The sequence below is a fragment of the Phyllosticta citriasiana genome (genome assembly GCF_038021145.1).
Source record: "Phyllosticta citriasiana strain CBS 120426 chromosome Unknown IWZ02scaffold_1, whole genome shotgun sequence".
Classification (NCBI taxonomy): Eukaryota; Fungi; Ascomycota; class Dothideomycetes; order Botryosphaeriales; family Phyllostictaceae; genus Phyllosticta; species Phyllosticta citriasiana.
In genome coordinates, this window is record NW_027117278.1 from 1,418,672 (window position 1) to 1,446,432 (window position 27,761).

The 27,761-nt window shown below is 54.0% G+C and overlaps 6 protein-coding genes across 6 annotated transcripts; 2 read left to right on the forward strand and 4 right to left on the reverse strand.

Annotated features, from left to right (window-relative positions):
* Nucleotides 1–59: 59 nt before the first annotated feature.
* Nucleotides 60–2,502, reverse strand: IWZ02DRAFT_15661 (uncharacterized protein). Its single transcript, XM_066762004.1, has 2 exons — nt 2,147–2,502; nt 60–2,089 (listed from the first exon to the last, which is right to left on the reverse strand). The coding sequence occupies exons 1-2, from the start codon at nt 2,379–2,381 to the stop codon at nt 210–212; spliced, it is 2,115 nt and encodes a 704-aa protein (XP_066627127.1). The 5' UTR covers nt 2,382–2,502; the 3' UTR covers nt 60–209.
* IWZ02DRAFT_15520 (uncharacterized protein) lies at nt 2,370–4,340 on the reverse strand. Its single transcript, XM_066761982.1, has 4 exons — nt 3,603–4,340; nt 3,260–3,437; nt 2,455–3,203; nt 2,370–2,403 (listed from the first exon to the last, which is right to left on the reverse strand). Exons 1-3 carry the CDS (start codon nt 4,199–4,201, stop codon nt 2,625–2,627), a joined length of 1,356 nt encoding a protein of 451 aa, XP_066627128.1. The 5' UTR covers nt 4,202–4,340; the 3' UTR covers nt 2,370–2,403; nt 2,455–2,624.
* A 768-nt stretch (nt 4,341–5,108) lies between these two features.
* IWZ02DRAFT_369409 (heterokaryon incompatibility protein-domain-containing protein) lies at nt 5,109–5,957 on the reverse strand (the record flags this gene model as incomplete). Its single annotated transcript, XM_066764430.1, has 1 exon — nt 5,109–5,957. A coding segment is annotated over one exon (849 nt), but the record flags the coding sequence as incomplete, so codon positions are not given.
* A 904-nt stretch (nt 5,958–6,861) lies between these two features.
* On the reverse strand, nt 6,862–8,798 carry IWZ02DRAFT_429203 (siderophore iron transporter; the record flags this gene model as incomplete). The annotated part of the gene is made up of 4 exons (XM_066765972.1): nt 6,862–7,808; nt 7,856–8,204; nt 8,254–8,317; nt 8,347–8,798. 4 exons carry the CDS (start codon nt 8,796–8,798, stop codon nt 6,862–6,864), a joined length of 1,812 nt encoding a protein of 603 aa, XP_066627130.1.
* A 141-nt stretch (nt 8,799–8,939) lies between these two features.
* On the forward strand, nt 8,940–11,242 carry IWZ02DRAFT_15536 (uncharacterized protein). The gene is made up of 6 exons (XM_066761985.1): nt 8,940–8,977; nt 9,195–9,248; nt 9,326–9,687; nt 9,796–10,143; nt 10,198–10,537; nt 10,591–11,242. Exons 3-6 carry the CDS (start codon nt 9,375–9,377, stop codon nt 11,009–11,011), a joined length of 1,422 nt encoding a protein of 473 aa, XP_066627131.1. The 5' UTR covers nt 8,940–8,977; nt 9,195–9,248; nt 9,326–9,374; the 3' UTR covers nt 11,012–11,242.
* Nucleotides 11,243–13,069: 1,827 nt separating this feature from the next.
* On the forward strand, nt 13,070–27,393 carry IWZ02DRAFT_15934 (BcNRPS3, nonribosomal peptide synthetase). The gene is made up of 4 exons (XM_066762049.1): nt 13,070–13,586; nt 13,637–20,305; nt 20,402–21,445; nt 21,496–27,393. The coding sequence occupies exons 1-4, from the start codon at nt 13,170–13,172 to the stop codon at nt 27,175–27,177; spliced, it is 13,812 nt and encodes a 4,603-aa protein (XP_066627132.1). The 5' UTR covers nt 13,070–13,169; the 3' UTR covers nt 27,178–27,393.
* Nucleotides 27,394–27,761: the final 368 nt, after the last annotated feature.

Here is a 27,761-nt window from a genome sequence, read left to right on the forward strand (position 1 = left end):
GTGCAGCTCTTCTCAGTGATGCCGCCCGCAAGCGTTCTCGACGCAGTCGCCGAGATCAAGACTGCAGTCGGTCAAGCGTTTTATCAGCAGGTCGGTTGTGCGTTCAATTCTCTGCCAGGAGCACTCAATCGCCTCTGCAAGCTGGACTCAGTAAATAAACATTCAACCGATTTCTGAGCGAAATGTCCTCGCATCGTGGCAATCTGTGTCTAGGGGGAACCGAAAATGTCCAGGTGCCGTTCGAAAATGTCCTCTGCGTCTTCTTTCCAAAGCGCTGGCCGCAACTTGCCGTCCACAATGACTCCATCGCTCTCCAGTCGTTGGCGCAGCATGTCTGGAATCCATGAGCCTCTGTCCACGTCTCTGATGATGCTTGCTGTGAGTAGCGGCAGGATGTGGTCTTCCACAAAATGTTGTCTGACAACAGCGGCAGTCACGCTCTCGGTTGTATCAACTCCTCCAACAAGGATGAGCAAATATTCGCTGTAGGAGGAAAGTGCCGAACTACATGAATGGTCAAGCTGATAGACATGACTAGAACCTTGCAACCAGCGAAGAGCGGTAGACGAGACGCCTAGAGATCCCAGAAACCGAGAAATTTGGTAATCCTCTGCGAAGATACGAGGTCCCTGTTCATTGGCGAGGCGGACGAATGTGGCGATCACGTCGCCAAAATGCTTGATGACGAGTGCAATGCTGCTGAAACGGCTGGTAAGGAGCCCTTGGTTTTCGTCTCCGCAAGCCGTGATGCGAAATGTGGCAAAGAATTCAAGGTCTAGCCAAGGTGACTTCAGCGTTTTTTCGGATCTGAAGTCGTCTTCGTAGTCGATCTGAGGGATGAATAAATCAAGTGCGGCCCACCAAGCGCGCACGAAAGTAATCAACCTCCCTGGAAAGCGCACGAGCAGTCTTTCAAACAACGCCATGCAGGCGTCGAGGGTGGCATTCAACCCTGTCTCTTCTTCTTGGATGGCAGCTGCCTCGTCTTTGTCAAGTGGCATCCACTTGTAATCTTCAGAAATGTTGGGTCGACAACACGTGTGCGTCATGTCCAGTCGCTCAAAGATTTCGAGACGACAAACCTCTCTCAAAGACGCTCGTCGCACGATGGAGGGGAATGTCTGGGTGAAGGCTGTGGCGAAGCATCGGCGCACCACGTATCCCATAAGTCCTTTACGTACCAGCACGGCTGTTGGCGTACATCCTGATGTCGAGCAGAAGCAGAGACATGTGTCACAGCTGACGTTTGGCGCGAGGCTGGTCATCCAAATGCGGCGCGACAACTGGCCGTGATCCCTGCCAAACCAATGTCTGCCATCAAAAACTCTCACAGCATACCATAGGCCCACAGGATCCATACGAGCACCTTTGGAAATAAGCCATGTCGTCAACCCGATGTTGAAACTCGAGCATGCACTCAGAAATGGTGTTGAGCCGTCCTCTTCCATAATGTCGACTTCATGGAATCCAAGATCATAGAGTGATTGGAGATGGTCCTCGCTCACATCGTTGAACCCATGTACAGAATATGAGTACACCGACTTGCGGTTTCCAGGCCAGAGATATTCGAGTTTCGAATGGGGAACTAATTGAGATGATTCCAGCGCCTTCCATACGTCAAGGGCGTATTCATCCACCAATGATCCCGTCCGTTGGAGATTTTCGAGGTGCTTGCGCTCCCATGCTTCCTGTGGAAGAAATTGTATCCCAATTTGAGCAAGCTCGTTGCGAATTTCAGAGGCATAGCCGAAAAGAAAATTTCTGACCTCTGGGCTGTCGCCGGGCGTTATGAGCGGATCAGAGCGATTCGAAGAGAACAAAATGAACCGAAATAGCGGAAAGCAGTGCTCTTTGAAAGTCTTCATAGCGTCAAACAGTGCATGATATCGGGCGTACACCATGGCCCTTGTCGCGTCAAGGCCAAGTCCAAGTAGGAATTTCAACCCTTGAGGCCAGCCGAGAGCGCACACCATCGGTGTTGGAATGCCATAGTGACTTTGAGTCAAATTGACACCTCTGCGGATACAAGCGAGAAGCTCACTTGGTGATTTACGAAAGATGGCCAAATGTTGGTCAGGAAATCCCAATTCTGTTTTTGAAAGATCAGTGACCAAGCTCTGGATGGAGAAAAATGGGTTTCGCGCACCTTCTGCCAAGTCTGGATTATTGAACAGTCGCATGATTGATTCGAGATTCGTTCGAAAATCGAATTCCATGTTAGGCAGGGATGAATTTAACGGCGTGAATCCATGCTCGTATAAAACTGATTCAATTGACCGTACATTGCTTGTTGGTTGTGTCCCGAACCACAGAGGACTAAGTCGAGATTCACAGCGCATCAAAATGATGTCCATGATAGTTTGGCCGTTGAAGGTAGTCATTGCTGAAGGTGCCGATGAACAGCTGCTAATAGATTAAGAGACTTGAAGATGATATGCATGGGCATCAACTTACTGGATTACAGTATTGGGATCCGCTCCATAGTCTACGACCATCATCTTGATGACTCGAGACACGTATTCTGTGACTGTGGGGGTGAATATAACATTTTGGGGCGGGAACCACCAACACTCTCGCCCAAAGCCTGTCACGAATTCCTTGATTCAAGTTAGCTTTACTCATCCTCAGATCTGTCTCAGATGATCGTTTTGTACCCAAAGAATAGTAGCACCGTTCTCATCTTGCTCACGAACAGATTGAGGACTTTTCTGGAGCACCGTTCGCAGCTGCAAAAGCACAGATTGGCAGTACGCTAGGGCCGCCCGTTCAGAACGCCCGGGATCTTCTACCCACACCCTCCTGTAATCCTTTTGCAATTTGTCCAAGCATAGGAACGCCGGTGACTGAGATCGATCGACCATTATGGCTTTGAGTTCCACTCCTGGGCTTATTGCAAAACCGCCTGCTCCCCAGTTGGCTTTGAAAACCACCTGGACAGATTTTGCAAATATAAGTGGTACCGCCAGTTGCAGCGCGACGTTGACTTCTCGCTCGCTTGTGCCATACAAAGGGCAGTCCTGTTGATGACCTCTTTTGTCGCGGAAGTTGAGCAAACCGAGAGACCAGAAAAGAGTTTTGGGTCGGCGCTCGCATTTGCATTTGGAAGCTGACTGAATAAGGTCCTGAATATAGAAGGCAGGCAAAGGTGGAAATTCCTCCAAAGAGTCGCAGCGTGTTAGAAAGTTGGGCGAGGCCATTTCAGTCTGTTTTGCTTTAGCCATATTCCATTTGGAAATGCCAAGCAAGTCTTTTGGCTTACAGTCATGTCGTAGATTTTTTCCAACGGCATCATCCTCATGTCCTGCGCGAGCGCATTGTCGATGAGCCGACGAGCCGCAATTTGGGACTGTGACGCCAGATTTGTCACAACTGACTCAATTGACTCGACCTTGTCGTAAATCTTTATCTGCCTTGATTCAATCGATGAATTCGTGAGGCTACTCCAGTTAGCCGACGAATCAGCTTATGACTTGATACGGGCGGATGGCGCACACACAAACAAGCACAGGCGGGCAGAAATTGCATGGTGACAGCCCTCCCGTGGTATGCGATGGGTGTCTGAGCTTCCAAGGACTTTGTTGCGTGCGCTACAGTACACTGACCTTTGGCTTTTGAGCAGCAGAAACCTCTGCCGCGAAAGTATCGACGAGAGCTTGTTCAAGTCGAGCTGCAAGTGATCAAACGAGTCCTGCAATTCGGCGTCCCTCTTGACAGCGCAGATTGCAGCCCATGCTCGGCGTGTGCGTCCACCGCCAAGTTGCCCGGCTATGCCGTTGAGGATGCGCTCCAGGTCCTTCAGTTGTTCGGCACATCGCTCGATGACTCCGTCGGCAAGCTTCCGGTCGCAGAGGAAGGTGTTTGCGTTATTCTGGGTTGTGTTGAGCTCGAATGCTTCCGCGTGGCCCTCAAAGAATTGAACAGTCTCGGTTAGTTGATGTTGCTGCTCGACAATCTTTTGAGGGACGTTCTTGATCTTCTCACAGAGATCCAGAACTTTTTTGCCGATTTTGATGAATTCGATGATTCCCGTGGCGATTCCTATGGCATCGGCCATGTTGCAAGCGTGGACGCTCAGATTTGGGACGGCATCGTTGAGGGGCAAGGCTGGAGACAGAGCCCCCGTAAGAGAGAGTGGGGTCGCAAATTCACCGCCATGTAGGATCATAAGCACAGCCTGGCGAGCAGATGAAGTAAGCTGCATGTGCGCGGAACATAGCCACGTGTAACACGCGCCGCCTGCGCCTTGAACTGAGCCCCAATGCAAAGTGCAATGATCTAGGAAACACCAGACTAGTCTCACTGACAGCCATAGTGTTCACACCAGAACAATATTCTGCCATCCCATATCTTCAAAGAGGAACAGCTCGACGGCTGCCTCGCCGATGCCGACACGTCGATATCCGCGCTTTATACCCGTCGATTCGACGAGTAAAAAGGCAGATGTAGCCGGCATGTCCGTCCGTCTCCACGACACAGGTGAATGGAGGGCGTGGAAGGTGTAAGCACCTGGATGGACGAGCCGGTCAAGCTCAGCGACTGCACAAACCTTGTGAGATGGAGTTCAAAGCGAAGGGATGATCTGGAAGGGTTCTCTGAAGTTGCTGCTCTTCGCCTTGTGACGCATCAGTGTCTTGCGTCGAGTGACGACGAACGTGCGGTGTTCTACATCATTAACCTGAACAGAAAGCGAGCGCAATTTTGCGCCCAATGTGAGCGTTGCACGTGTAATTGTCGACTTCAGTGGTTGCCCCGACCATTCAATGAGTGAATCTAGGATTTGAAATTGCCGGCTGTTTTGCTCCTTGCTTTCTTGAAAGACGCGCGCGTCCTGGTATCGTACGGGCCCGTCAAACGAGATCCATGACCACGAAGGTATGGGCGCAGCAGTTTGTCGGCGTCGTGTCAATGAGGATGCGTCACCACGCCAGGCAAGGCCAAAATGCAAGTCTGAAATGCAAGTCTGCGAGCCAGAGGCCGGCGACGGAAGCAGTCCCGTTCCGTATCTCAAAGACCTTGGTAAGGCCGGCAATGGCGGCCACCTTGTCACCAGGATAGGTCAAGCTTCGGGATGTGTAGTCGGCGATCATCAAGTACCAAGTCGGAAGGTTTCAAACGCGCTTGTAAACCTTTGGATTCCTGGGTGTCACGCAAATGCTGTTGCCGTAGTGGTCTCCGAGGGCGAGTTCGGCAGGCAGATTGGCGGGACGCTTCCACGAGTTGAAGGGACTAAGGTCTATGATCCCGTTTTCTGAGGTTATATACTGCCCACACTGCCAGTACATTTGGTCCCCGGCACAATGAAGTGTGCGCATGGAGAGTAGATCTTCCTGTAGTGTCCAGCCTCGTGTCCGACGAGGAGATTGAAGCACCATTTCTTGATACCGTGGTCTCGGGCGACCCCTAACAGAGCCAACTAAGCCGGCTGTGGACGAGGATCCCGTTTCAGTATCAACCGACAAAGTATGACTCAAAGCGGGGAAACAACCTTGGTCTACGCCGCTCGCGGCATTGACTGCAATGGTTACCAACGCCTTACGGTAAATCGATGCCATATTTGCGACTTCTCTTTCAACATCTTGGGGGTCGTCCTGGAGAATACACAAAGCATCTATCCATAGATATCGTCGCCCAAGAGTCCTGACGATCATGATGGCATCTTGGAAAGTTTTTGGAAGAAGTAGGGGATTTACTCCTTGGCGAAGTGACGACATGTTTGACCGAGAGGCCAAGAATTTCGAAGACTGCCCCCAACAGTAGCTCAATGTAGCATAACTTGACATGACACCGAAAGATGGTACGATCTTGGGCAATGTGTCGTGACCAGGGAGACCAAGATCCAGGCCGTGTGCTGGGAGAGTCGAACGTGCTCCGGTCAAGGAAACGCAGCATGCTCCATCGCCATGCTCTGCAGTGCACGTTCGAAGCCACTCTTTGGCCGTGATGAGCCGGGATTCGAGGGTCTCGTTCACTCAAATGGGTCTTTTCCGGTATGCCATTGACTCAGAGCCATCTCGAGCGACAACGAGCGAAGATGCTGGTGCAGCGGAACCAGAGCTCCGAGCCCAAACCAGTGGCCGCAGAAGGGCATAGCCCAATGTCGTCTCCCGCTCCATTTTTAGACACCAAATTTCATCTTCCCGGAAGCGACCCTCATCAGATGCAGAAGATTGGATCTGCGACAGAATCATCCCGCAAAGAGCGCAAGACCCGGCCGAAAGCCGCAGAGCTGCCAAATCAGCGTGGTATTCGACACATTCCTTGGCCGTGGAAGCGCCGTCGCCATCATCGAAAGAGTAAGCGCCGAGACGGTGGAGACACAGAGTCATGTCGTACAGATTGTAGCAGAGTCTGCGGTGTCGAGCGAGCGGGCATTGTATTTCTGTTGCTCGTAGAGAGGAGATCGGAACAGGCCAATGGGCGGCTCAAGTAGATTGTGATTGCAAGAACATGATTGCTGGTGAATAGGGAGCCAGGATTCGTGAGGAGATGGTGGGAAAGACGGTGAGGAAGACGTCGGTGTTTCCTGTCGCGGCAGTGGGGGGCTGTCGTGCTTTCCCATCGCGAAAGCAATTGGGTGCCGACATGCCATTTTTCTTGCAACCGCTCCATCCATTTTTGAAGCGCACCAGTCTATTCAACCCAAAAGCACAATCAAAAATCTTCTTTGTGAAATTTTGCCTTGATCTAAGACGACCCGAGTCGTCCTAAGGGTCCAGTATTGAAACCAGATGGAAACCGTCTAACCAAGTCTAAAAATGCTGCGAAATGTAAATGCTGTCGATGACAATGCCAAAATAAGGGTATAAAGCAAAAATCCACAGCTAGTAGAGAAAAGATCCAACTCGAAAATGCTGCACAAATTTAATCCTGAGAACCCGCCTTGGAGCTCCTGTCATCAATCTCCTCTTCTCTCAGAGGCAGGTTTCTCCACATGCACACGAGGAAAATCATCAAAGGCAAAACGCACGCGGCGACGAAGCAAAGCCTGGACTGCGTGGCGCAGTATGCCTTGATGATGGCGGTCCTTTCGGGGCTTCCCCATGCATAAGACAACTGCTTCTTCAGGCTGCCGAAAATGGCGCCAGCGTCCTTCTTGGAGCCGGCCGGTAAAAAGCGCTGCAACAAGTCGGGCATTGAAGATGTCCAGATCGCACCGGCAGTGGCCGTTCCGATCGAGTCGCCTATTGAGGCGAATAAGAGGAGCAGAGCGAGCACCACGGCCAAGTGACTGTGCGAGCTTGCCGCCATCACTGCCATTTGGTTGGTGATGTTGAAGGCGGAGCCGGCGAGGGCATTCAGAACCTGGCATGTGACGAGGAATGACAGCTTCTGGTTTGGCTGACTGGCTGTGACCATGAGCGTTGTGCCGAGGAGCAGGAGGGGCAAGCCAACGAAGCCAAGCCACTTGTAACGACCGGTGGCGCTAATAGCCCATGCCACGAAAATTCCAAAGATGCAAGAGGTGATGCTGAAAATGTTTGAAATGTATCCAGCGTCGCGGATGCTGAGATTGTGTACGACCTGGAGAAATGAGGACATGTAGGTGTGGTAGCAGCTATAGCACCAGAAGACGCATGCGCAAAGCAAGCAGCTGGCGAGGATGGTCCGGTCCATGACGACGTCGTAGGGAATCAGTTTGGAAGGGGCATATCGCCACTCCCACTGGGCAAACAGACCGAAACAGGCGCATCCGGCAACAAGTCGGGAGATGAGTCCAGCCGAGTGCCAGCTCACATCTTTGGAGGAGAGGGTGCTCAGAGGAAGGAAGATGAAGGCGTATCCTGCGATGAAGAGTGTTGCGCCGACAGCTGGAACAGGTCAGCAAGGTTTGAACAAGGGGTCTGGAAGGCATTACCATCAAGATCCATGAGGAACTTCTTTCCAACTTTGGCCCAAGGTTTTTGCTGTTGGCGTTCTCTTCTCCTGATCAGGCCGAGACGGATTGCTTTTCTTTTCGTATGGAACAGAAGAAAAGTCACAGGGAGAGACATGATTGGGGTGATGATGGCAAAAGTGCCAAACGCCCATCGCCATGACAGGTGGGTCTGAAAGAATTGCGCAGCGGCTGGTCCAGCAAAGGTGGTGAAGATGTAGGGCGTAGATGAAAACGCAAAGACAATGGCGCGATTCTTCAGCGTCGACGTGTCGGCAAGAAATACTTGCACGACGTAGAGTATTCCTTCATAGCCAAGCCAGTAGAAGACCTATCGCAGGTAAGTAGTGTGATGGAACATGGACGTGGACTGTGCCTACCTGGGCTGCAGCGTAGGTGGAGACATTGGTGCACGCCGCCATGAGAACCAGCCCTACCGGTTGTCTGGTTAGCAGAGTTCTTGGCCACCTCACGTTTTCAACGGTGATGTACCTAGAGTGGTAAAGGTTACCATGGCAACAAAGCCTTCACCTCTTCCCCAAATGTCGATAAGTCTTGCGATGGGGACCCTTGCAACACCCCCGATGATGGTGCTCATGATGGAGACCGTAGACACCAAAGGGTGCCTTGAAAAATCTGACGTCACATAACTGGTCAAGTTGCTTGTGGCAGCCTGCTCCAACGAGTTTCCGAAGGAGACAAGGTAGACGGATGCGTATGCAAAGATGAGTAGCCACTTGCTCCATACCGAGACGATGGCCTCGACTTCGCGGACACCGTCGTCGGCTGAGCTTGATGATGACTCAGTGTCTTTCCATCGGTCTTGGTCCGTGTAGATGGCCGAGGCTGAGCCATAAAGCGCGGGCTGGGCCGGTCCGCTTTCGGCGGAAAGGAGACCTTCAGTCGAAGGCTGGCGGCGCAACATTATCAGATTAGATGCAAACAAAGTTTGGGTGGTGTGACGAGCAAAGACAGGGAGGCAAAATCAGATAAATCGGCGCAGAGCGCCTCGTGTTTCGGAGCAAAGCGGCGGGAAGATCTGGGCCGAGTGGCGACGGCCGAGTCGCCCTAGAAAAGTGAGCAAGCGAAGCAAGGGCAGACTAGGTAGGCCACGGAGTACATACGCTCGAGAGCAATTTAAAGCGACTACGACCGCCTGGCGTACAGCTTCGTTTGCATGATCATGCAGGCAGATGCATTGACCAGGATCCAGCGCGCGGGGGGCGGATCAGATAATTGCTTTGCCCCCGTTGACGCGGCTCTCGCGGCGTAACTCCATCCATCCCGTCATTCATGATCATATCTCATCCTGGCAATACAGCCGCCCTCGCAATCATACGGCCGTTTTCGGAGGTCAGCGTCAAAGTAGAAGGCGGTATGAGGTTGCACGTGTTGTTGCGCCGCAGGTCTCGAGACCGTGAAGAAACTAGTTGTGCTCACGCGGCACGCCAGCCTTGTCTAGTCACATCCACCATCATCGCATCTTATCAGATCCCACACCATGACAGCCATCTCTTCAGATCCGGTCGACTCGCACGTCGCAGTCAGGGGCACTGCGGCCAACGGCGACAAGGCCAACGGCCACGCCAAGGTCCCCGGTGCTGGAGCGAAGGCCGCCAAGGCGTGCGAACCTGGAGACACATCAAGACAGGAGCCGCACCGAGTCCTAGTTGTTGGTGGAGCATACGCTGGTGTAGCAGCCGTGCTTACCCTCCTCGATGGCGCTGATGGAAAACTAGCGACTGGCGAACCGCCTTTGCCAAGGCTGAGGAAGAGGATTCAAGTCACATTGATCGACGAGAGAGACGGTTTCTGTACGTTCGTCTTCTTGCAGATCTCCCTTCCATCTCTTTTGTGTTAACCGCAATCCATATGGAAAGACTACTATGCGACGCATAGACATTGATTGAATCGTGTTCTAGTCCATGCCGTCGGCACGCCCCTGGCGCACGTTGCTCAAGAATCAGTCTCCGCTCTGTGGCTGCGCTATCAAAGCATATCTCGTCTTCAGCGGGACGATGTGAAGATCCGTCATGGCAGAGTGTTGTCTGTGCATCCAGAGAATCTCTGCGTAACCTTTGCAGACCTTGAGGATGATGGCAAGGATGCAACACTGGAATATGACTTTCTCATCCTCGCCTCCGGATTGGCAAGACAGTGGCCAGCCATACCCAAGGCCAATACATATGATGAGTATGTCCAAGATGCTTTGAACCACATTTCGAGTATTCGGAACGCTGCGTGCAAGACGGTCGCGATCATCGGAGGTGGTGAGTAGTTCCTTGCGCACTCCTGTCCTGGCAAACGTAACAAGTCCCTGCCAGGCGCGGTCGGCATCGAGTTTGCTTCGGAAATCAAGCAATTCCACCCGCACAACCGCGTCGTCTTGATCCACTCGCGAGAAAAACTTCTTTCTAACGAGCCCCTTCCGGAATTATTCCAAGCACAGGCCGAGAAGTTGCTGGTCGGCGAAGGAGTTGAAGTTGTTCTCAATCAACGAGCAAATGTGGTTGCGACAGACGGCGTATCCATCATTGCCCTGGCAGACGGGCGGAAGATTGAAGCCGGATATGTCTTCTATGCCACAAGCGGATACAAGCCGAGTACCCAATTACTGCCGCGCGAGGCTGTCGATGAGGAAGGATACGTCGTCGTTGACCGGCAGTAAGTGAGCTCCGTTCTTGCTTCGCCACAAAGCTTCGCTCACATTTCGTCAGCATGAACCTTACCTCGCCCATTGCGAATGCTCGTAGACACTACGCCTGTGGTGACATTTGTCGCTGGTCAGGCATCAAGCGTGCTGGTCCTGCGATGGTCATGGGGCGTGTTGCTGCGACCAATGTCTTCCATCAGCTCTTGCATTCCGAGCACCTCGAGCATAATGAGCCGTGGGAAGTTGTCGCCGATCCTGACTCGGTCGACCATTTTGACCCTGCCTCGCTGAAGATGCGGTTTTCTCCAGCCGTATACCCTCACGTCCCTCCCACAATGGCATTGGCAGTCGGAAAGCAGGCAATAACATATCAGCCTCATGTTGGTGTGGTTTGGGGGTCAGACCAGTGCGCTGAGGTTTTTGGCAACGATTTGGGTTGGACGAATTCTCTCCGATACTTGGGGCTTTTGAATGAAAGGCGCTGACAGGCGAGAAGGAAAGGTCAAGGGTTGGAAGAGACCCAGAAGAGGTTGGAACAAGACTTGGTACGACTGTCTCGGTATCTCAATGTCTAGCTACTCGCAAAGATGATTAGATAGTTCATCATGATTAGAAACAGCACGTCAAACTGACAAACCCGGGTAGTCCTCGCTTGAGCTCCAGTGCTGCCTGTTTCCATTACTTTTCAATCGTCTTTTGTTGCTCTCATCAGGAAGTGAGCGTCGCCCATCGGTAACGGTTGGCTGCCCCTAGTTGCCCTGGATATGATGCAGCTAATTATGGCCAAGGCATGGAGCTCGGTTTTGGCGATACAACTCCGATGCCCTCTGGCAAACTGGAATAGGTGTTGTGGGCCGCATTTGGAAAGGGACAGAGCACCGACATGAGGCCGGTGTAGCTCGTCATTGAGAAGGAAAGGGATGGCACTCTCGAGCCGAATCCTGTCGCTAGGCCGAGCGGGGTCCGGAGAACCAACCACTCGTCAAGCACGGCCACCACAGCCGCAGAGAGCCTTGAGGGTGCTGGACCAGCCGTAGGGGTTCTTTTGCTGCGTGTGGTCCGCGGTTCTCGATGGCGGCGTGTATTCCATGGCTTCCACGCCATGCCGCAAGCTGCCGGTGGCCTTTGTCTGGTACTGACCCGGCTGGTTGAAGCGGTCCTGGGGTATCAGCCAGCCAGCAGATGTGGTGCTCATGACAGGAGGAGGAAGGGCGTTGGAGGGGCTGCTTCGATGATCGTTCGGTAGCAGAGCTCTGATTAGGAAAAGATGCGCGGGGCTGTGACTTGTGAGACCACTGGCACTCTGCGACGAGAGGATTACAAGAGGAAAACGAAAAAACAGTGGGTTCCATGTCCGCCGAGGGACCGAGCCAAGCCACCCACCCAGCCAGGTGCCAGGACGGGATCAGCCCAGCCCGGCAGAAAAACCTGACCGCCCATGCTGCGCCGTTTTGCGACACGACGGCCATGTTGGCGGGCAGCTGATAATTATGAACAAAACAACCAACACGATGCCAAGGAAGTACTTCAAAGTCACCCGCTACCTACGACTTCATCAAGTGCCGTCAGTCCGTTTGGTCCGTGGCCTGCTCGACGCGCTGCTCCCTTCTAGGTATTCTCGTCGGCACATCACTCTCGCAGTCCACGGGTCGATCAAACATTCTCTGCTGCCAATCGCCATTTCTGGAATCAGAAGCCAAATGCTCACCAAACACAAAGGGTAGGACGAGGGCCAAAGATTTGCTGCAATCCCCGGGAGCGAGCGGTGGGCTCGACACACTGTGATTGGTGAACGGCGGCGTCGGCCATGGCTCCACCAAACAAGCCATCAGATATGCCCAAGGCTGAAAAAAGGGAAGAGCTTGGTCGCCAGTAATAAACAAGATCACAAAGGCAGCTTCAAAACGGCGGACCGTACATAAGGGGCTCCTGTCCGTTCAGCAGCACTGCACAATCACGCCAGCTCCCAGGCCCACGACCGCCATCGGAGCATGCCCTGTCTAAAGCAGGAACCCGTCGAACATTCGACCAGCACTTTGTCCCGACATGGACGCTGATCTGTGTCATGTGCCGAAACGTTTCATCTGATAAAATCACTTGGCGTACGACCATGGCATGGCCAGAACACAAGTGGACATGGCCAAAAGCAGAGTGTGGGATGCGTTTCGAAGTGGGCTTGCTCGAAATAAGGTCCGCTATCTGATCCGCTGCCCCTTGTCCGTAAGTGGCTCCGGCGTCCACTGCTTGCCCCGATGCCCGTCTCCACCGATTCCCGCTTCCACATCCCCAACTCAGGCCACTCCTACGCGCTTGCGGACAACCATCGCGACTGAGAGCCCTGTCGCCGGACTTTTTCCTCTCTTCCACTGGGTGACTCGCCGATTTCCAGGCATGTGCTCACAAACAGGTTGCAGTGAAGCCCAGCGATCTCGCAGAAGCCATTCCTGATGCGCGACATCGGCAACGTCACTGCGCCCAGTGGCGGACATGCTAACGCGGAGATGAGCCTTAGCAGATTTTTTTTCTCTCTCTCCTATCGATATTCGTCTTATCTTTTAACATAGAAATAGCCCCATCTTATCAGATTTCTATCTATCTCCAACCTCTAAGCCATCAGCGTCATAACGCTTACTCGTCTTGTCCATGTCGCTCTCTACTACCTTTCCTTCTCTTGACACCCGGTATCGTCAGAACCAGGCATCTCTGACCCAAGATGTGGAGGCTTTACGGCAAGACACGTCTCCCGTCGACCTTGGGTCCAACGCGGTTGTCCTCCCTCGTGGATCAGCCCCTTTGAACCCAGAAGCGGTGCTCGAGAATTTTGCTCGTCTCGTGGCAAACTTCACTGGAGAAGAGGAGATCCTCTTCCGCTACTCACTTCCGCCAGTCGACGGCCCCACAGAGCAGACGCGTCACGGCCTCGCAACAGCTGTGTTGGAGCTCTCTGGCGATGCCACAGTCCAATGCCATCCCGGAGAGCAGTACTCGCACCTCGATGCGCAGACGGACTTTTCCGTTGAAATTTCTGAAAATGGAGCGACTTCACGATCATCAGCGACCGTAAGTCCCCCGAATTTTACCAACGGACCAGGGTTGACCCTCAGCTGTAGCCTTTTTCCCTTCGTTTGGAGTTTGGTTCCGACATCGCCATCTCGATTCATTATCGCCGGGAGCTCATGTGCAGCGCCATCGGCCAGTCGGTGCTCTCGACATTTGCAGAGCTTCTCAGATCCAAATCCTACGTTGAAACATCAGCAGAGTTTGCACTCGCTCTATCAAGACTCAACTACCCTTCTTTGAGCCGGCCTCCTCACATTCGCGAAGATCTGACCTTTAATCATTACGCAAACGGTCCAGCTCTGCTTCACAAGCCTTTCACTAGGCGAGCCAAGGACTTCCCAAACAGGCCTGCTCTGGATTTCCTCAAGGCGCTGCCAACTGGGTCTTCACCGGGGATCCACGAGGTCTACACTTACGAAGAACTTGACAATCTCACAGATGTGCTGGCTTTTCATCTGAGAGATGTCGTTACCCCTCACGGCGACAGGCAACCGGTGGTTCCTGCCATCATATCGTCCTCTGTTGAGCTCTATGTTTCCTGGCTGGGCACGATCAAGGCCGGGTTCGCGTTTTGCCCAGTCTCTCCGGAAGCTCCAATCGACCAGATGGAATACGTCTTTCAAGATGTTCAAGCTTCTGCCCTCCTTGGGCGTGGCCACCGCGAGGGAACGCTCCAGGGAGAATTGCATGGACAGTACACCTGGATCGACGTTACTACACTGATAGCCGATTGGCACGCTGTTGGAAAACCGAGCGCCTCGTCAGATCTGCTTCCATCGATTGATGAGAATGATCTGGCGTATGTCATGTACACGAGTGGCTCGACTGGCCGGCCCAAGGGCGTGCAAGTACCTCACATCGCTGCAGCGTGCTCGATCGCGTCCCACTCGCTGTACTTCTCTTGGCGCGCAACTTCGAACCCCTCGCGCTGGTTCCAATTCGCTGCCCCTACCTTCGACCCTTCCGTCATGGAAATTTTTGTAACCTTCTCGACCGGAACCACTTTGTGCTCTGCCGAGAGACAGATCAGTCTTACGGATCCCGATTCAACCATTACCGAGCTCGGTGCCACGATTATGATGGCCACTCCCAGTATGGCTGCAATCCTGAATCCGGCAAAGATACCCACCCTCAAGGACCTGTGGGTCATGGGAGAAGCAGTCAACCGTCGTGTTATTGAAAACTTCTCGTCGGATTCTGCTCCATACATTGAACGCCAAGGAACAAGCGCGCGACCAGAAAAAGAAGGACTTTCAAACTACTACGGTCCCACTGAAGGCGCAATCAACTGCACAGTCGTATCCAACTTTTCCGTTAACGACCGTGGGTCAATCATTGGCAAGCCACTGCCGACCTGTTCCATGTTGATCATCGAACCCTCTAAGACTGAGCCGGTCTTGGTTCCCGTTGGTTTCCCTGGTGAGCTCGTGATTGGTGGACCGCAAGTCAGTCGCGGCTACCTTAACAGACCCGAAGAGACCGTCAAAGCGTTTGTCGAGGACAGCCCGTATGGACGACTCTACCGCACTGGCGATCGCGCACGCATTGTTCAGGACCAAAACGGCTGCTTCACCATCGAGTACCTCGGACGTCTGACGACCGATCAGGTAAAGCTCAGTGGTAGACGTGTCGAGCTCGGCGACATTGAAGCCGTTGTCGAAAAGGTTGAGGGCGCGAAGGAGGCCGTCGTCGTTGCCCACAAGCCAGTGGGTGGAGGCCATGGCAGTGAGCAGGTTGTAGCCTGCATCCTCCCTTTCGATGGTGTCGATCAAGACGCGTTGGTCTCAGAGGCTCGGGCTGCTGCGGACAAGTGGCTACAGCCGCACATGCGCCCTCGCAAGTACTTCTTCCTCGACAACATGCCTAGGAGCAGATCTGGAAAAATCGACCGCAAAGTCGTCGGCAAAGTCGTTCAAGAGCTCTGGTCGGAAGACGCTGCTCCAACTTCTGGGGAGCCCTACGACACCGATATTGAAGTGGACCAGGAGATCCAAGCAGCGGTGCTGGAAGCCGCGGCAGCTGTTGCCGATGTAGTTCCTTCTTCGATCCCTCTCAACTCCGAGCTGCTCTCATTTGGGTTCGACAGTCTGCGGGCGATGCGCTTCCTTCAGCTTGCTAGAGATGCCAGCCTCACCGGTCTCACGGTCTCAGACGTTGTGACGTGCCGCACGTTCCGGGAACTGATTCTCAAGTACATGGCTTCCGCCAAACACTCGGACGCTTCAGACCAATCTGCTGCAAATTCGTGGAATTCCACTGTCGAGGAGTTCCGCCAGAAGCATGAGGAGGCGGCTGCAAGTGTTATCGGAGTTCCCACCGACGCAATTGAGAAGATCCTGCCGACAACTTCGACGCAGTCGGGTATGATTGCTAGCTTCCTCCGCAGTCTTTCCGATCCGTCCAAAGAAGCGCGCCGTCACTACATCAACCACTCTGTGTACGAGGTGGCTTCCGGTGTCGATATCAACGCCGTGACTGAGGCCTGGTTGAAAGCTTTGCATGCTGGCCAGGCTTTCCGGACCGTCTTTGTGTCTGTGGACGACGATCTGGCCCCCTTTGCTCAGTTGATTCTCAAAGACACTTGTTCCAAGGGCCAACTCCAGCTTCAAAGCTATGGTTCCAAGGAAACCTCGGACGAGGAGTTCCCTATCCTTGTCAACAAGGCTCTGGAAGATGCTGAGAGCTCGATTAAACTCGAGAGGCCACCGTTGAATCTCGCCATCGTGCAGTCCAACGCTCGTGCAGCGGTTGTGTTGAGTCTTTTCCACGCCATCTTCGACGGTGGATCTTTGCAGCTGCTCGTGCAGGATGTTGAGGATCAATACCACGGCAAGGAACCTGCGCGTCGGACCCAAATTGACTCCGCTGTCGAGACGCACTTCCGGGCAGACAGAGAAAAGGCGAAAGAGTTTTGGCTCAATCAACTTGAGGATTGTGCTCCGACGACATTCCCTCAGCTGTCTCGCCGCCAACCAAACTTTTTGCCCAAGGGACCCCAAGTGGCCACTATGCTTGGGCAAACGTCCATGACAGACCTTCTTTCCGCCTCAAAAGCAACACACGTCTCCTCTCTTGCGATCCTGCAGGCCGCTTGGTCTGTGGTTCTATTTGCCTACACTGGATCCAAAGCAGATGTTGTCTTTGGTAGCGTCATCTCCGATCGTTACGGGCAAGACACCGCGGACTGCATGGGCCCTACGTTTGTGACGGTTCCTATCCGAGTTTCTGCTAGCACCGAGAATCCGCTTTCTGCATCGGCGAGGGACGTTGCCCAGCGCCTGACAGGGCAAAACACACAAGCACTCCAGCATTTGCACACTCCTTTGAGTTCCATTGTTACCTCTGAGGGCCGCTTACACTACGATACCCTGATTGCTTTCCAGAGCTTCGCTGGTGGACAACAAGACTCTAGCCTTTGGAGCTCAATCGAGTATCCTCCCATGGGCAACGACTTTGCCGTCATGCTGGAGATCTGGCCCACCGAGACAGGCCGCTTGCTGCTGAAGGCGACCTACGAGAACAAGCATCTGGACGACTTGGCGGCGAACACAATGCTAAGGCAGTTGGACGACGCCATCCAGTATGTCATGGAGCACCCTGACCAGCCCTTCTTGGATGCTAGATTCGCTGGCAAGCCTGAACTGCTCTCGTTTTACCCAGAAGAGGTCTCTGCTGAGCCGGAGCCGTCGTTGCTTCTTCATGCTCCATTCGAGCACCTGGTCGTGAGCAAACCAGACGATTCGGCTCTCGAATTTTATCATGACCTCGAGGGATCGAAGACCAAGTTGAGCTTCAGTGAGCTCAACTCCAAGGCGGATGCTCTCGCTCGGCATCTCGTCGGTCGTCTCGGCCCTCTAACCGATCGAGTCGTGCCCATTTGCATGGAGAAGTGCCCTGAGCTATACATCGCTCTTGTTGGAATCCTCAAGGCTGGTGGAGCGTGGTGTCCGATTCATCCCGAGTTCCCACCGCGCAGACAGCACGATCTGATTGCAAGGACGGATGCATCCCTTTTGATAGTGGCTCACGCTACCAAGGACATTGATTCCGCAGCCATTCCGGACGGCGTTTCAACCCTGGACGTTTCTGCTCCACTTGAAGGCATCCCAGAGATCACTTTGCCAATTCCTCAACCTTCAAACCTGGCCTACCTCATCTTCACGAGTGGCACGACAGGCGCCCCCAAGGGTGTTCCCATCAGCCACGCTGCTGCGGCATCGGCAATGCGCTCTCTTTGCAAAGTCATTCCCTCTAGTACCAAATCAAGTGTTATCCGAGGCCTTCAATTCTCCCAGTACACCTTTGATGTCTTTGTCGAGGATTTGTTCGAAATTTGGGGCATGGGCGGCACGATCGTTTCGGCCCCCAAGCAGTTGCTGCTTGGATCTTTCGTCCAACTTGCAAATCTGAGCGAGGCCACCCATTCGCACTTGACTCCCGCTTTTGCCAGCGCCATCAGCCGTAAGGACTTGAAGACGATGGAGGTTGTCACCATGATTGGAGAAAAGTTGAACCAGCCAGTTGCGGATGACTGGGGCACTGAAATGAGAGCCTACAACACGTACGGTCCAGCTGAAGCAGCCGTTGTGTCCACGATCGAGCAATTTGGCCCTGGTGACTACAAGTTGGTCAAGAGCTCGAATGTCGGTGTTCCTCTTGAAACCCTGGGTGCCTACGTTCTGCAAAATGGTCGTCCCATCATCCGCAACGGCATCGGTGAGCTGGCCTTGTCGGGCATTCAGCTGTCTCAAGGCTACTGGAAGGACGCAGAGAAAAGCCGCGAGCGATTCATCTTCTGCGAAGCTCTCGACCGCACGGTGTACCTGACTGGTGACCTCGTCAGGCAATTGGGTGACGGCAGCATCGAATTCGTTGGCAGAGATGACGACCTGGTCAAGATTGCAGGCCAGCGTGTGGAGCTCAGCGAGATTGCTTACTGGCTGCGTGGCACCCACGTTGGGGTTCAGCAAGTCGAAGTCCTCTTTCTTGAGTCGAAGAAGCGCTCAGGAAAGATGGTCGTTGCGTTCCTCGCAGTTCCAGGCTTCTCCAGTGCGACTGAAAACGCGACGGAGCCAGTGATCACTCCTGAGGCAGCTCAATTGGTTGATTTCGTTTTGCAAGCTGGCCAGCGGGTGTTGCCTCCGCACATGATTCCCGAACTGTTTATCGTTCTGCCGCTGATCCCGAGAACACCATCTGCCAAGGTCGACCGTCATGCGTTGAAGGCGATCTTCCTTGAGCATGAGGAAAAGCATGTCGCAGAAGTCGCGGAGAGCGATGAGGCTGATATCGAGTGGCGTCAGGCCAATGCAACTCTCGTCGACATTATTGCTTCGGCAACTGGTGCCAAGATCAACGCCATCCGAGCCAACAGCACTCTTTCTCAACTCGGTATCGACTCCATCGGTGCCATCAGGTTGGCTGCGAAACTGAACTCTGGCCTGTTTGCTCTATCTGTCCTTGACGTCCTCAGATGCCGCACTGTCGCCGACATCACCAAATTTGCGGGATCCAAGCAAAAGAAGGTGATATTGCAGCAGGAGATGAGCACTTGCCAAGAGCTCTGGTTTGAGCCTGTCAGGGACAGACTTGGTCATGATCGCTTCCAGGTCATTCCGGCAAGCATTTTGCAAGAGTCCCTCTTGGGTGAGAGCATGCAGAATCCAGTGTCGTACTGGAGCAACCATGTTTTCAAGTTGAACTCCAGCGTTGATTTGGACGATTTGTACGACGCGTGGCTGAGTCTGGCCCAGGAGACTGAGACTCTTCGAGCCGGATTTGTGCCCGTCGCAGCTGTGAGAAAGCCTGAGAATGTGAGCGTTGACTCGATATTCTTGCAGATTGTTTACGATCAAGAGAAGGTCAAGTGGAACGTCCGCGCAGCTTCGCAAAGTGAAGTCACGCAGGTTTCCAAGGAAATCTCGCTTGATATTGCTCACCAGCACCAGGCATCTCTCTTCCAGAACCCTCCCTGGGCCGTCACCATCCTAGATCACGGCGCAGAGAAGACCATGGTCTTGACAATCCACCACTCGCTTCATGACGGTCCTTCTCTCGATGCAATCGTTTTGGAGCTGGCGAATAAGTACCACGGCGCATCTAGCAAGCCCAGATGCCAGCTTTTGGAAGCTCTTCTCATCTCGAGAGTCGATACAAATGCTCGAGACAACGAATTATACTGGGAGAAGGAGCTCGAGGGCTTGACCAGCGATATCCACGAAAACCTCTTGCCGAAGTCCCCAAGCGACGCGACCAACTCTACCATGCGCACTCAGGAGACCCATCTTTCAATGTCAAAAACTCAACTGCAGAACGCTACCCGCAAGCTTGGCGCTACATCCATTGCTGCCGTGCTCCGCGCCGCTTTCGGATCCAACCTTGCCGAGTTCTCCGAAGCCCAGGACATTGTATTTGGCGAAGTCCTCTCAGACAGGATTGTCGATTCCAGGCTGGAAAACGCCATTGCTCCATTAATCTCCGTCGTCCCCGTTCCTTTCCGCACCAAGACCACCAGCAGAGAGCTCGTTGCGGACCAAAGCCGTGTTTCTCAAGGCACTTGGGAGCACAGGCATGTCAGACCTGGTACAGTGCGAAGAGTCTTGAACCGCCCGATGGACCAGTCGTTGTATCCTGCGATGTTTGTCTTCCATCCAGAGGGAGAAGCGACGGCTGGTTCGGACACTCTGCCCTGGACCAAGGCGGAGGATGCCGTTCTCCAAGTTGAGCATGCAATGGCTTTCAACATCTGGGAGGAAGGCGAGGTATTGAAGGTTGAGTTTGCTGTTGCTGACTATGTTATGGGTCCGGAGCACCAGGCTCTCTTTGCCGGACAGATTGATTCCCTCCTCCTCGCCATGGCGGAGCACCCAGACGCGCCCGTCGCCGATCTGGCCAACTTCTTCCCCGACGAGCTCAAGTCCATTTCGCCTGCTCGTCCTGACACCAAGTGTCCCGCCGAGTACGACCCGACCTTCTGGGTTCAACACTGGGCCCAGACCCACCCCGACTGGAGGGCCGTCGAGATTGCTACTCAGACGTGGCCAGATGCAATTACCATCTCGTGGGACTACAAGACGTTGAACGACTACGCCAATCGCGTCTCCGCCTTCATTGCCAAATACGCGACCACGGATGGCTCGGTTGCCATTTGCCTTCCAAGGACCTTGGAGGCCTACGGTACCATTCTTGGAACTTTCAAGAGCGGCAAGACCTACCTGCCAATCGAGGAAGCTTTGCCCAACGACCGCAAGGCCTTCTTGGTTCAAGACAGCAGTGCCAGCATCCTTTTCACCACGGAGGACTTGATCGAGTCGTCGCCCGAATTCGATTCCTGCAAGATTGTCAACATCAATGACCCAGTCTACCAGAGCGAACTCCAAGGATTCAATGAGTTCCCGACCGTCACCTACGACCCTCATGCCAACGGATACATCCTGTACACCTCTGGCAGCACTGGAAAGCCCAAGGGTGTACTCGTCAGCCGTCGAAACCTTGCCTCCTTCCTGGAAGGCATGTCTGAGCTTATTTGCGATGCCCAGCCCGTCACGCCAAAGCTTGGAGGCAAGGGTAAGTACCTCAACCTTGCTAGCCGTGCCTTTGATGTCCACGTTTTGGAAATGTTCATGCCGTGGCGTCATGGTATGTCCATCGCTACCGCCAAGAGGACCATGCTCCTAGACGACCTCTTTGCCGCTCTCAAGAACATGCAGGTCACGCACGCCAGTTTCGTCCCGAGTCTGCTCGACCAAACAGGAATCACCCCCGAGGATGTGCCCGACCTCGTCTTCTTGACTGTCGGTGGTGAGAAGATGACTGAGAAGAGTCGCAAGCTTTGGGGCGGTCACGACCGTGTCAAATTGGTAAGTGCTGCTCGTCTTCCCCTTCATTCTGACACTCAACATCTCTATAGGTCAACGCCTATGGCCCTACCGAGGTCACCATTGGCTGTACCATGGCGCGAGTGACTCCTCAATCCGACTCGAGGAACATTGGCTATCCCATTGGTGACTGTGTCGGCCACGTCTTGCACATCGGCAGCGACAGTTACGTCAAGAAGGCAATGGGAGGTGAATTGTGCTTCACTGGATCTTTCGTCGCTAATGGCTACCTCAACCGCCCTGATGCCAAGGGCTTTGTCGACGACTTCCACGGCGAGAGAATGTACCGCACCGGCGACATCGTACGCATCTTGCCTGACAACAGCATCGAATTCCTTGGCCGCAAGGATGATCAAGTCAAGATCCGTGGACAGCGCGTTGAACTCGGTGAGATTGCCGAGGGAGTCCGCGTCTCATCCTCCGAGCCCATCAACGCTGCAGCATTGGTGCTCAAGCACAAGGACTTGAACAGACAGCAGCTCGTTGCGTTCGTGGCCTGCAAGAGCGACAAGAAGGACAAGAAGACTGAGTGCGTCTTCGTCGAGGACCAGTACGACGAAATCAACGCTACTCTGAGACCTCAGTGCCAGAAGATCCTCCCTGTCTTCATGGTTCCCGACATCATCGTTCCGGTCTCGACGATTCCTCTGACTGCCACCAGCGCCAAGGCCGACGTCAAGCTGCTTAGTGCCCTCTTTTCCGCGATTCCGATTTCCAGGCTGATGTCAGGCGCCCACAAGGCCAATGCGAACGCTTCAGCAGCTAGCAACAGGCCCTTGAACGAAGAAGAACAGATCGTTTCGGATGTTCTGAAGGAAGTCATTCAGGATGAGGGCAAGGAGATCCGTCCTGACACGAGTATTTTTGAGCTCGGCATTGACAGTCTGAGCGCAATAAGTCTCTTCATGAAGCTCAGGGATGTCGGTTATGTGTGCAGTGTTGCCAACGTCCTGACTCATCCCTTGATTGAGCAGCTGGCTCAATTGCCGCGCAACGACAAGACTTGCGGCGGAGTTTCCGCCGCTGAACAGGTTCAAAAGGACCTCGCAAAGATCGACGCCGAGCTGCGCAGCTCTGCTGACTTGCCTGTTCCCTCGGAACAAGTCGCTGCAGTGAGACCTTGCTTGCCTCTTCAGGAGATCATGGTCGCCAGATCCGTCGACACTGGAGACGACGAGAAGTCCTACTATGTCAACCACGTTCTTCTCAAAACTGCCGCCGGTGTCGACATGAGCAGGTTCTGTCAAGCTTGGGAGGCGGCTGTCGCCGAGAATGAAATTCTCCGCACCACATTCTGGTTCGCTGGCGACAACTTCAAGCAAGTCGTTCTGCACCCCGAGGCTGCTCAAGTCCAGTGGGCTTCGGTCAATGCCGACGTAATCAAGCAGAAGTACCCTCAGATCAGCCATGATATTGTCCAGAACATCGCTACGAAGCCTCCGGTGAGGTTTACCTTTGCCGTTTCCGAGGGTGGCCAGCGAACTGCCCTGCTGCTGTCTATCCACCACTCGCTTTACGACGGAGAGTCGCTGGGTCTGCTCTTTGAGGAAATTCACCAGCGGTACCAAGGCCAAGGCCCTGAGCCTCGGCCCAGCCCTGGTGCGCTTGTTGAGCACATCCTATCCGTCGACAAGGAGGCCGCCAAGAAGTACTGGACCAACTTGCTCAATGGCTGGGAGAGGACCCGTCTGGTTGCTTCAGCCGACGACGTCGATCAGTCCCAGGTCGCTCTGAAGGAGAGGACGCTCAACTCCAGCCTGTCTGCCATCGAGGCTGCAGCATCCCGTCAAAAGCTTACCGTTGCGGCTGTGATGGAGGCAGCTTTTGGAATTGCCCTGGCGCAGATGCTCGGTTACAACGACATCATTTTCGGTGCCGTTCTTTCTGGTCGTTCGGTTCCTGTGAAGGAGGTCTCCCGAATCATGGCTCCCTGCATCACCACGATCCCCCAGCGCGTCAACCTGACTAAGTTTGGACACACGCTCCAAGACGTCTTTGCCACCTTCCAGAAGCTGAGTTACGAGTCGCTCGACTACCAACACACTTCTGCCCGAGACATCCAGATGTGGACTGGAGCTGACCGACCTCTCTACGATTCGCTCTTCTCTTTCACCAAGGTTCCCGAGGAGACACCAGATTCTCAACTTTGGAAGGAGGTCGAGAGCGAGATGCCAACTGACTGGACTCTTGCTCTGGAGGTGGAGAGCTTCGACAATGCTGACCAGCTGAAGTTGACTGTGAATTGCACCGCGGCATTTGGCGATGATGCACGTGCGGGCGAGCTTTTGGAAAAAGTTGAAATGTTGGTTAGTGTTGTGCTGAATGGAGAGCCACTGGCTCTGGAAGAGCTTGGAATTTCTGTTGAGGAGTCTGATGTCGCTGTTGTTGCCAAGGCGCCCATCTGGGACGAGAGCAGTTGGTCCGCGGAAGAGCAGGAGTTGAGGTCACTCGTGTTCGACTTTGCACAGGTGCCAGCCGAGCAAGTGGGCAAGAACACCTCATTCCTCCACATTGGAATCGACTCCATCACCGCCATCCGGTTTGCCAGGACGCTCCGAGAGCATGGATACAACGTCTCCTCGGCTGATGTCATGCGCAACAGCTGTGTTGGTGCCCTTGCTCACAACTTTGCCACTTCCAAGGCCAAGGATGAGCAGTCCGAGATGACGATGCAAGATTCTGCCATTGCATTCGCAGAGCCCGAGTTGCAGGTTCCTCCCTCGGTGTCTCCTGGTGAGAATATCGAGGCTGTCTACAAGTGCACGCCTCTGCAGGTCGGCATGATCACGCAAACCCTTGGACTCGACCCGCGTCTCTACGTCCACCATCACTTGCTCCGCCTTTCTCCGGATGTGGACATGGCCAAGTTCCAGGAGGCTTGGAACACGACGGTACACCAGCTTGACGTCTTGAGGACCTCTTTCCACCGCCACGGCTCTGAATGGGTCGCTGTCGTGCATGAGGACCGTCTGCCTGTCTGGAGCGACGTCGATGCTTCTACCGTGGAGGCCGCCCTTGAGAAGCTCCGCGAAGTCATGAAATTCACCAACGCCAGTCACTTCAACACGCCTCCTGTCAAAGCAACCATGATCTATTCGGGTTCTGACAAGGTCTTCTCCATCTCGATGCACCACGCCCTTTACGACGGTCTCTCGATTCCCATTCTCTTCCAGCAGCTCACCGACAACTATCTCGGTCGCCCTGTCCCCGATGCCACGCCATTCTACAAGGCGGCGAAGATGATGACCAATCAGCAGGCTGCTATTGACTTTTGGAGCAAGCGTCTCGAGGGTTACCAGAGCATCCAAGTCCCCTTGACACAGGAGGAGTCCGCCTCGACGCAAATGAGCATTGCCAGCATCACTGCCGTTTCAAACTTGGCTGCGGTGCAGGAGAAGGGATTCAGCCCTCAGACTGTGGCGATGCTGGCGTTTGCCAAGTCACTCAGCTGCCTCGTCCAACGCCGTGATGTCGCCTTTGGTATGGTCCTTGCTGGCCGCAATCTCGAGCTTGACAACCCCGACACCATCATTGGTCCTACATTCAACACCGTCCCGTACCGCGTCCGCCTTTCGAATCCTCTCTCTTCCAACCAAGCTGTTATTCAACAGCTGCAACAGCAGATGGTTGATGGTATCGAGTTCCAGCACGCATCCTTTGCCGACATCCAGAATCGCTGGCGTCAAGGGCAAGCTGGTGAATCCTCAGGATCGGCAGTTTTGACCGACAGCATTTTCGTCTTCCACAAGATTGGCATTGATGCCTTTGAGAACTCGCAGAGCGTCTGGAAGCCGTACGAGACCGAAGAAGACTTCATCACCTCTGAGTACGCTATGAACTTTGAGGTCGAGCAGCACGGCAACGAGCTGATTGCGAGGGCCTACTCCAAGCTCGGCAAGGAGAGGCTCGAAGCTTTCCTTGCTGGCTTCCGGGAAGCGGTGCAAGACATCATTGAAAACCCCGACCGCTACGTTACAGCTCATCCCGCTGAGCTGCGCAGTCTTCCTCTCAAGTCCGAGGCCGCGGAAGCCGAAGTCATCACCTGGGACGATCCTGCTGTGCAGTGCTACGGAGAAACCATCCGCAGCGCCATGGCTACTGTGGTCAACCTCCCAGTCGAGAAGATTGAACCGTCAACCAACATCTTCTCCATCGGCCTGGACTCCATCGCTGCCATTCAGGTGGCATCCATCTGCCGCAAGTCTGGCGTCCGCGTTGGTGTTGCGACCATCATTCAGGGTGTGACGCTGGGTGGTATTTGCAGAAGCCTCAGTCAGCAAGACTCGGAGCCTGTAGTGCAGGTCAAGGAGTTGCCTCCGGTCCTCAGTCCTGCTGAGGAGACAGCTGCCCTGGCCAAGCTCAGCATTGACAAGGAGTATGTCGAGGACATTCTTCCTCTTCTTGCCGGACAAGACTACCACATGGCCAGCTGGCTGCAGTCAGGCCGCACGCTATACGAGCCGACCTGGGCTTTCAAGGCGAAGGCACCCCTCGACATTGCAAGACTCAGCATGGCGTGGAATGCGCTCCAAGAAAGGCACTCGATTATGCGCACCGCCTTTGTCGCCACTGGAGCCAACCAGAGCGTCCAGGTGGTTTTGAAGCCTTCTGAGATTGACGACACTACATTCACTGTCGTCTGGTCCAACAAGACACTCGAGCAAGTCGTCAAGACATGTGTCAGAAAGACATTCAACGCGCCTTCCAACCTTTACAGACCTCCTGTGAGACTCCAGCTTGTCCGTTGCCCTGAAGACGACGCTCTCCTCATTACCATGCACCACACCACGTACGATGCCTGGACCATGTCTCGCCTCGTTTCCGACCTCCTTGCTCTCTACGCTAAGAGATCGCTGCCTGCCATTCCGTCGTTCTCTTCATTTGTCAACTTCAACCGCAAGGCCATGTCGGCCGTCGATGAGCGCGCCTTCTGGCAGCAACATCTCTCTGCCTGTACGCCAACGATCCTGCCATCTTCTGGCGCAGGCGCCGATCTCGAGGACCCCGCTTCGCGTAAACAGACGTTCGTGATGACCAGCAGCAGCCACTTCGATCTCGCCGCTGCTGAGGCCAAGTGCCGCAACCACGGCCGCCAACTTCACACGCTGGTCCTCCTCGCCTTTGCGCGCACCCTGTCGCAGATCACGTCGACGGCCTCGCCCACGTTTGGATTCTTCCAAACCGGCCGCAGTGCATCATTTGAGGACATGGAGAACGTCAGCGGGCCGACCGTCAACCTGCTGCCGCTGGGCCTGCGCGACGTGCGCAGCCGCCCGCTCAACGACGTGGCGCAGGACCTGATGGAGAAGCTGGGCGCGCGCATCCCGTACGAGCACAGCCGGCTACGCGACGTGGCGGGCTGGGTCGGCGACGCCGGCAAGGTGCCGTTCAACGCCAGCTTGAACCTGCTGTGGCACGACGACGTGATGAAGTCCGAGTACGCCGAGGGCATGGTCGACATTTACAGCATTGGCGTGCCGACCGACTTTTCGTCCGAGAGGGTTATTCCCGGCGAGACCAGCGTGGACGCTTTGAGCTGTGAGTGGATCCGGAGGGATCAGTTGTTTGTTGATGTTGGGCCGGACTGGGCGACCAACGGTGTCAGGTTCGGTGTCAGGGCTGATGCGAAGTTGATGGGGGAGGATGGTGTCAAGGCCATTTTGAGTGTGTTTGAGGACCAGATTGCGCAGGTTGTTGACGAGATCGAGGCTTGATACGTTGGATGTGTTTGACGGTGTTTTGTTTTTGGCATGTTTTGGTTTGGAGTAAGAAAAGAATCTCGGGCGTTGTTGGTTTGATGCATTGCATGTTTGATAGATTTCTCTTTGGCGCATGTTTGATTTGCTGTTCTGAAATTGATTGGTTCTTTGACATCATTGCGTATCCTTTTTGCTCTTTCCTCCTGCGTTGACTTCATTTGCGTCCGCACTTCTTCTCGCCGAGGTGAAAAAGGCCTCAAAAGTTCATCTTCCGTATTCACTTCTCCTATGCCGAGTCCATGATACCGCATCAAAGAAGAAAGACATAGATCCAAGAGGAAACGCAGCTGCCCATTCTTTCCCGCAGAAACTCGCTTCTCTTGACCTCGAGTATCTGTGTCAGGGAGACTCTTCCGACCCGATGCACATTCATGCAGCCTTGATTTGATGTCGGTCATAAGAAGGCATTTCACTGTCAAATGCGGGCTGGAAGGCCCTTGCCAAGATGAAGGGCAGCTTTTCAAGACCGCTTGCAAAAAGTCGTGGCGCAAACATTCACAATTTTCACGGTCGGAGCTTGAATTATTCCCACAAACCAA

Coding starts and splice junctions, on each gene's coding strand:
- IWZ02DRAFT_15536 (XM_066761985.1), top strand. CDS start 9,375: ATGACAGCCATCTCTTCAGATCCGGTCGACTCGCACGTCGCAGTCAGG. Junction 9,688..9,795: donor CGACGAGAGAGACGGTTTCT/GTACGTTCGTCT, acceptor ATCGTGTTCTAG/TCCATGCCGTCGGCACGCCC. Junction 10,538..10,590: donor TACGTCGTCGTTGACCGGCA/GTAAGTGAGCTC, acceptor ACATTTCGTCAG/CATGAACCTTACCTCGCCCA.
- IWZ02DRAFT_15661 (XM_066762004.1), bottom strand. CDS start 2,381: ATGACTACCTTCAACGGCCAAACTATCATGGACATCATTTTGATGCGC. Junction 2,090..2,146: donor TAATCCAGACTTGGCAGAAG/GTGCGCGAAACC, acceptor TTTCAAAAACAG/AATTGGGATTTCCTGACCAA.
- IWZ02DRAFT_15934 (XM_066762049.1), top strand. CDS start 13,170: ATGTCGCTCTCTACTACCTTTCCTTCTCTTGACACCCGGTATCGTCAG. Junction 20,306..20,401: donor CGGAGGATGCCGTTCTCCAA/GTTGAGCATGCA, acceptor CCGGAGCACCAG/GCTCTCTTTGCCGGACAGAT. Junction 21,446..21,495: donor GTCACGACCGTGTCAAATTG/GTAAGTGCTGCT, acceptor ACATCTCTATAG/GTCAACGCCTATGGCCCTAC.
- IWZ02DRAFT_15520 (XM_066761982.1), bottom strand. CDS start 4,201: ATGCAGCTTACTTCATCTGCTCGCCAGGCTGTGCTTATGATCCTACAT. Junction 3,438..3,602: donor CTGCTGCTCAAAAGCCAAAG/GTCAGTGTACTG, acceptor TAACTGGAGTAG/CCTCACGAATTCATCGATTG. Junction 3,204..3,259: donor AAAAAATCTACGACATGACT/GTAAGCCAAAAG, acceptor AAAGCAAAACAG/ACTGAAATGGCCTCGCCCAA.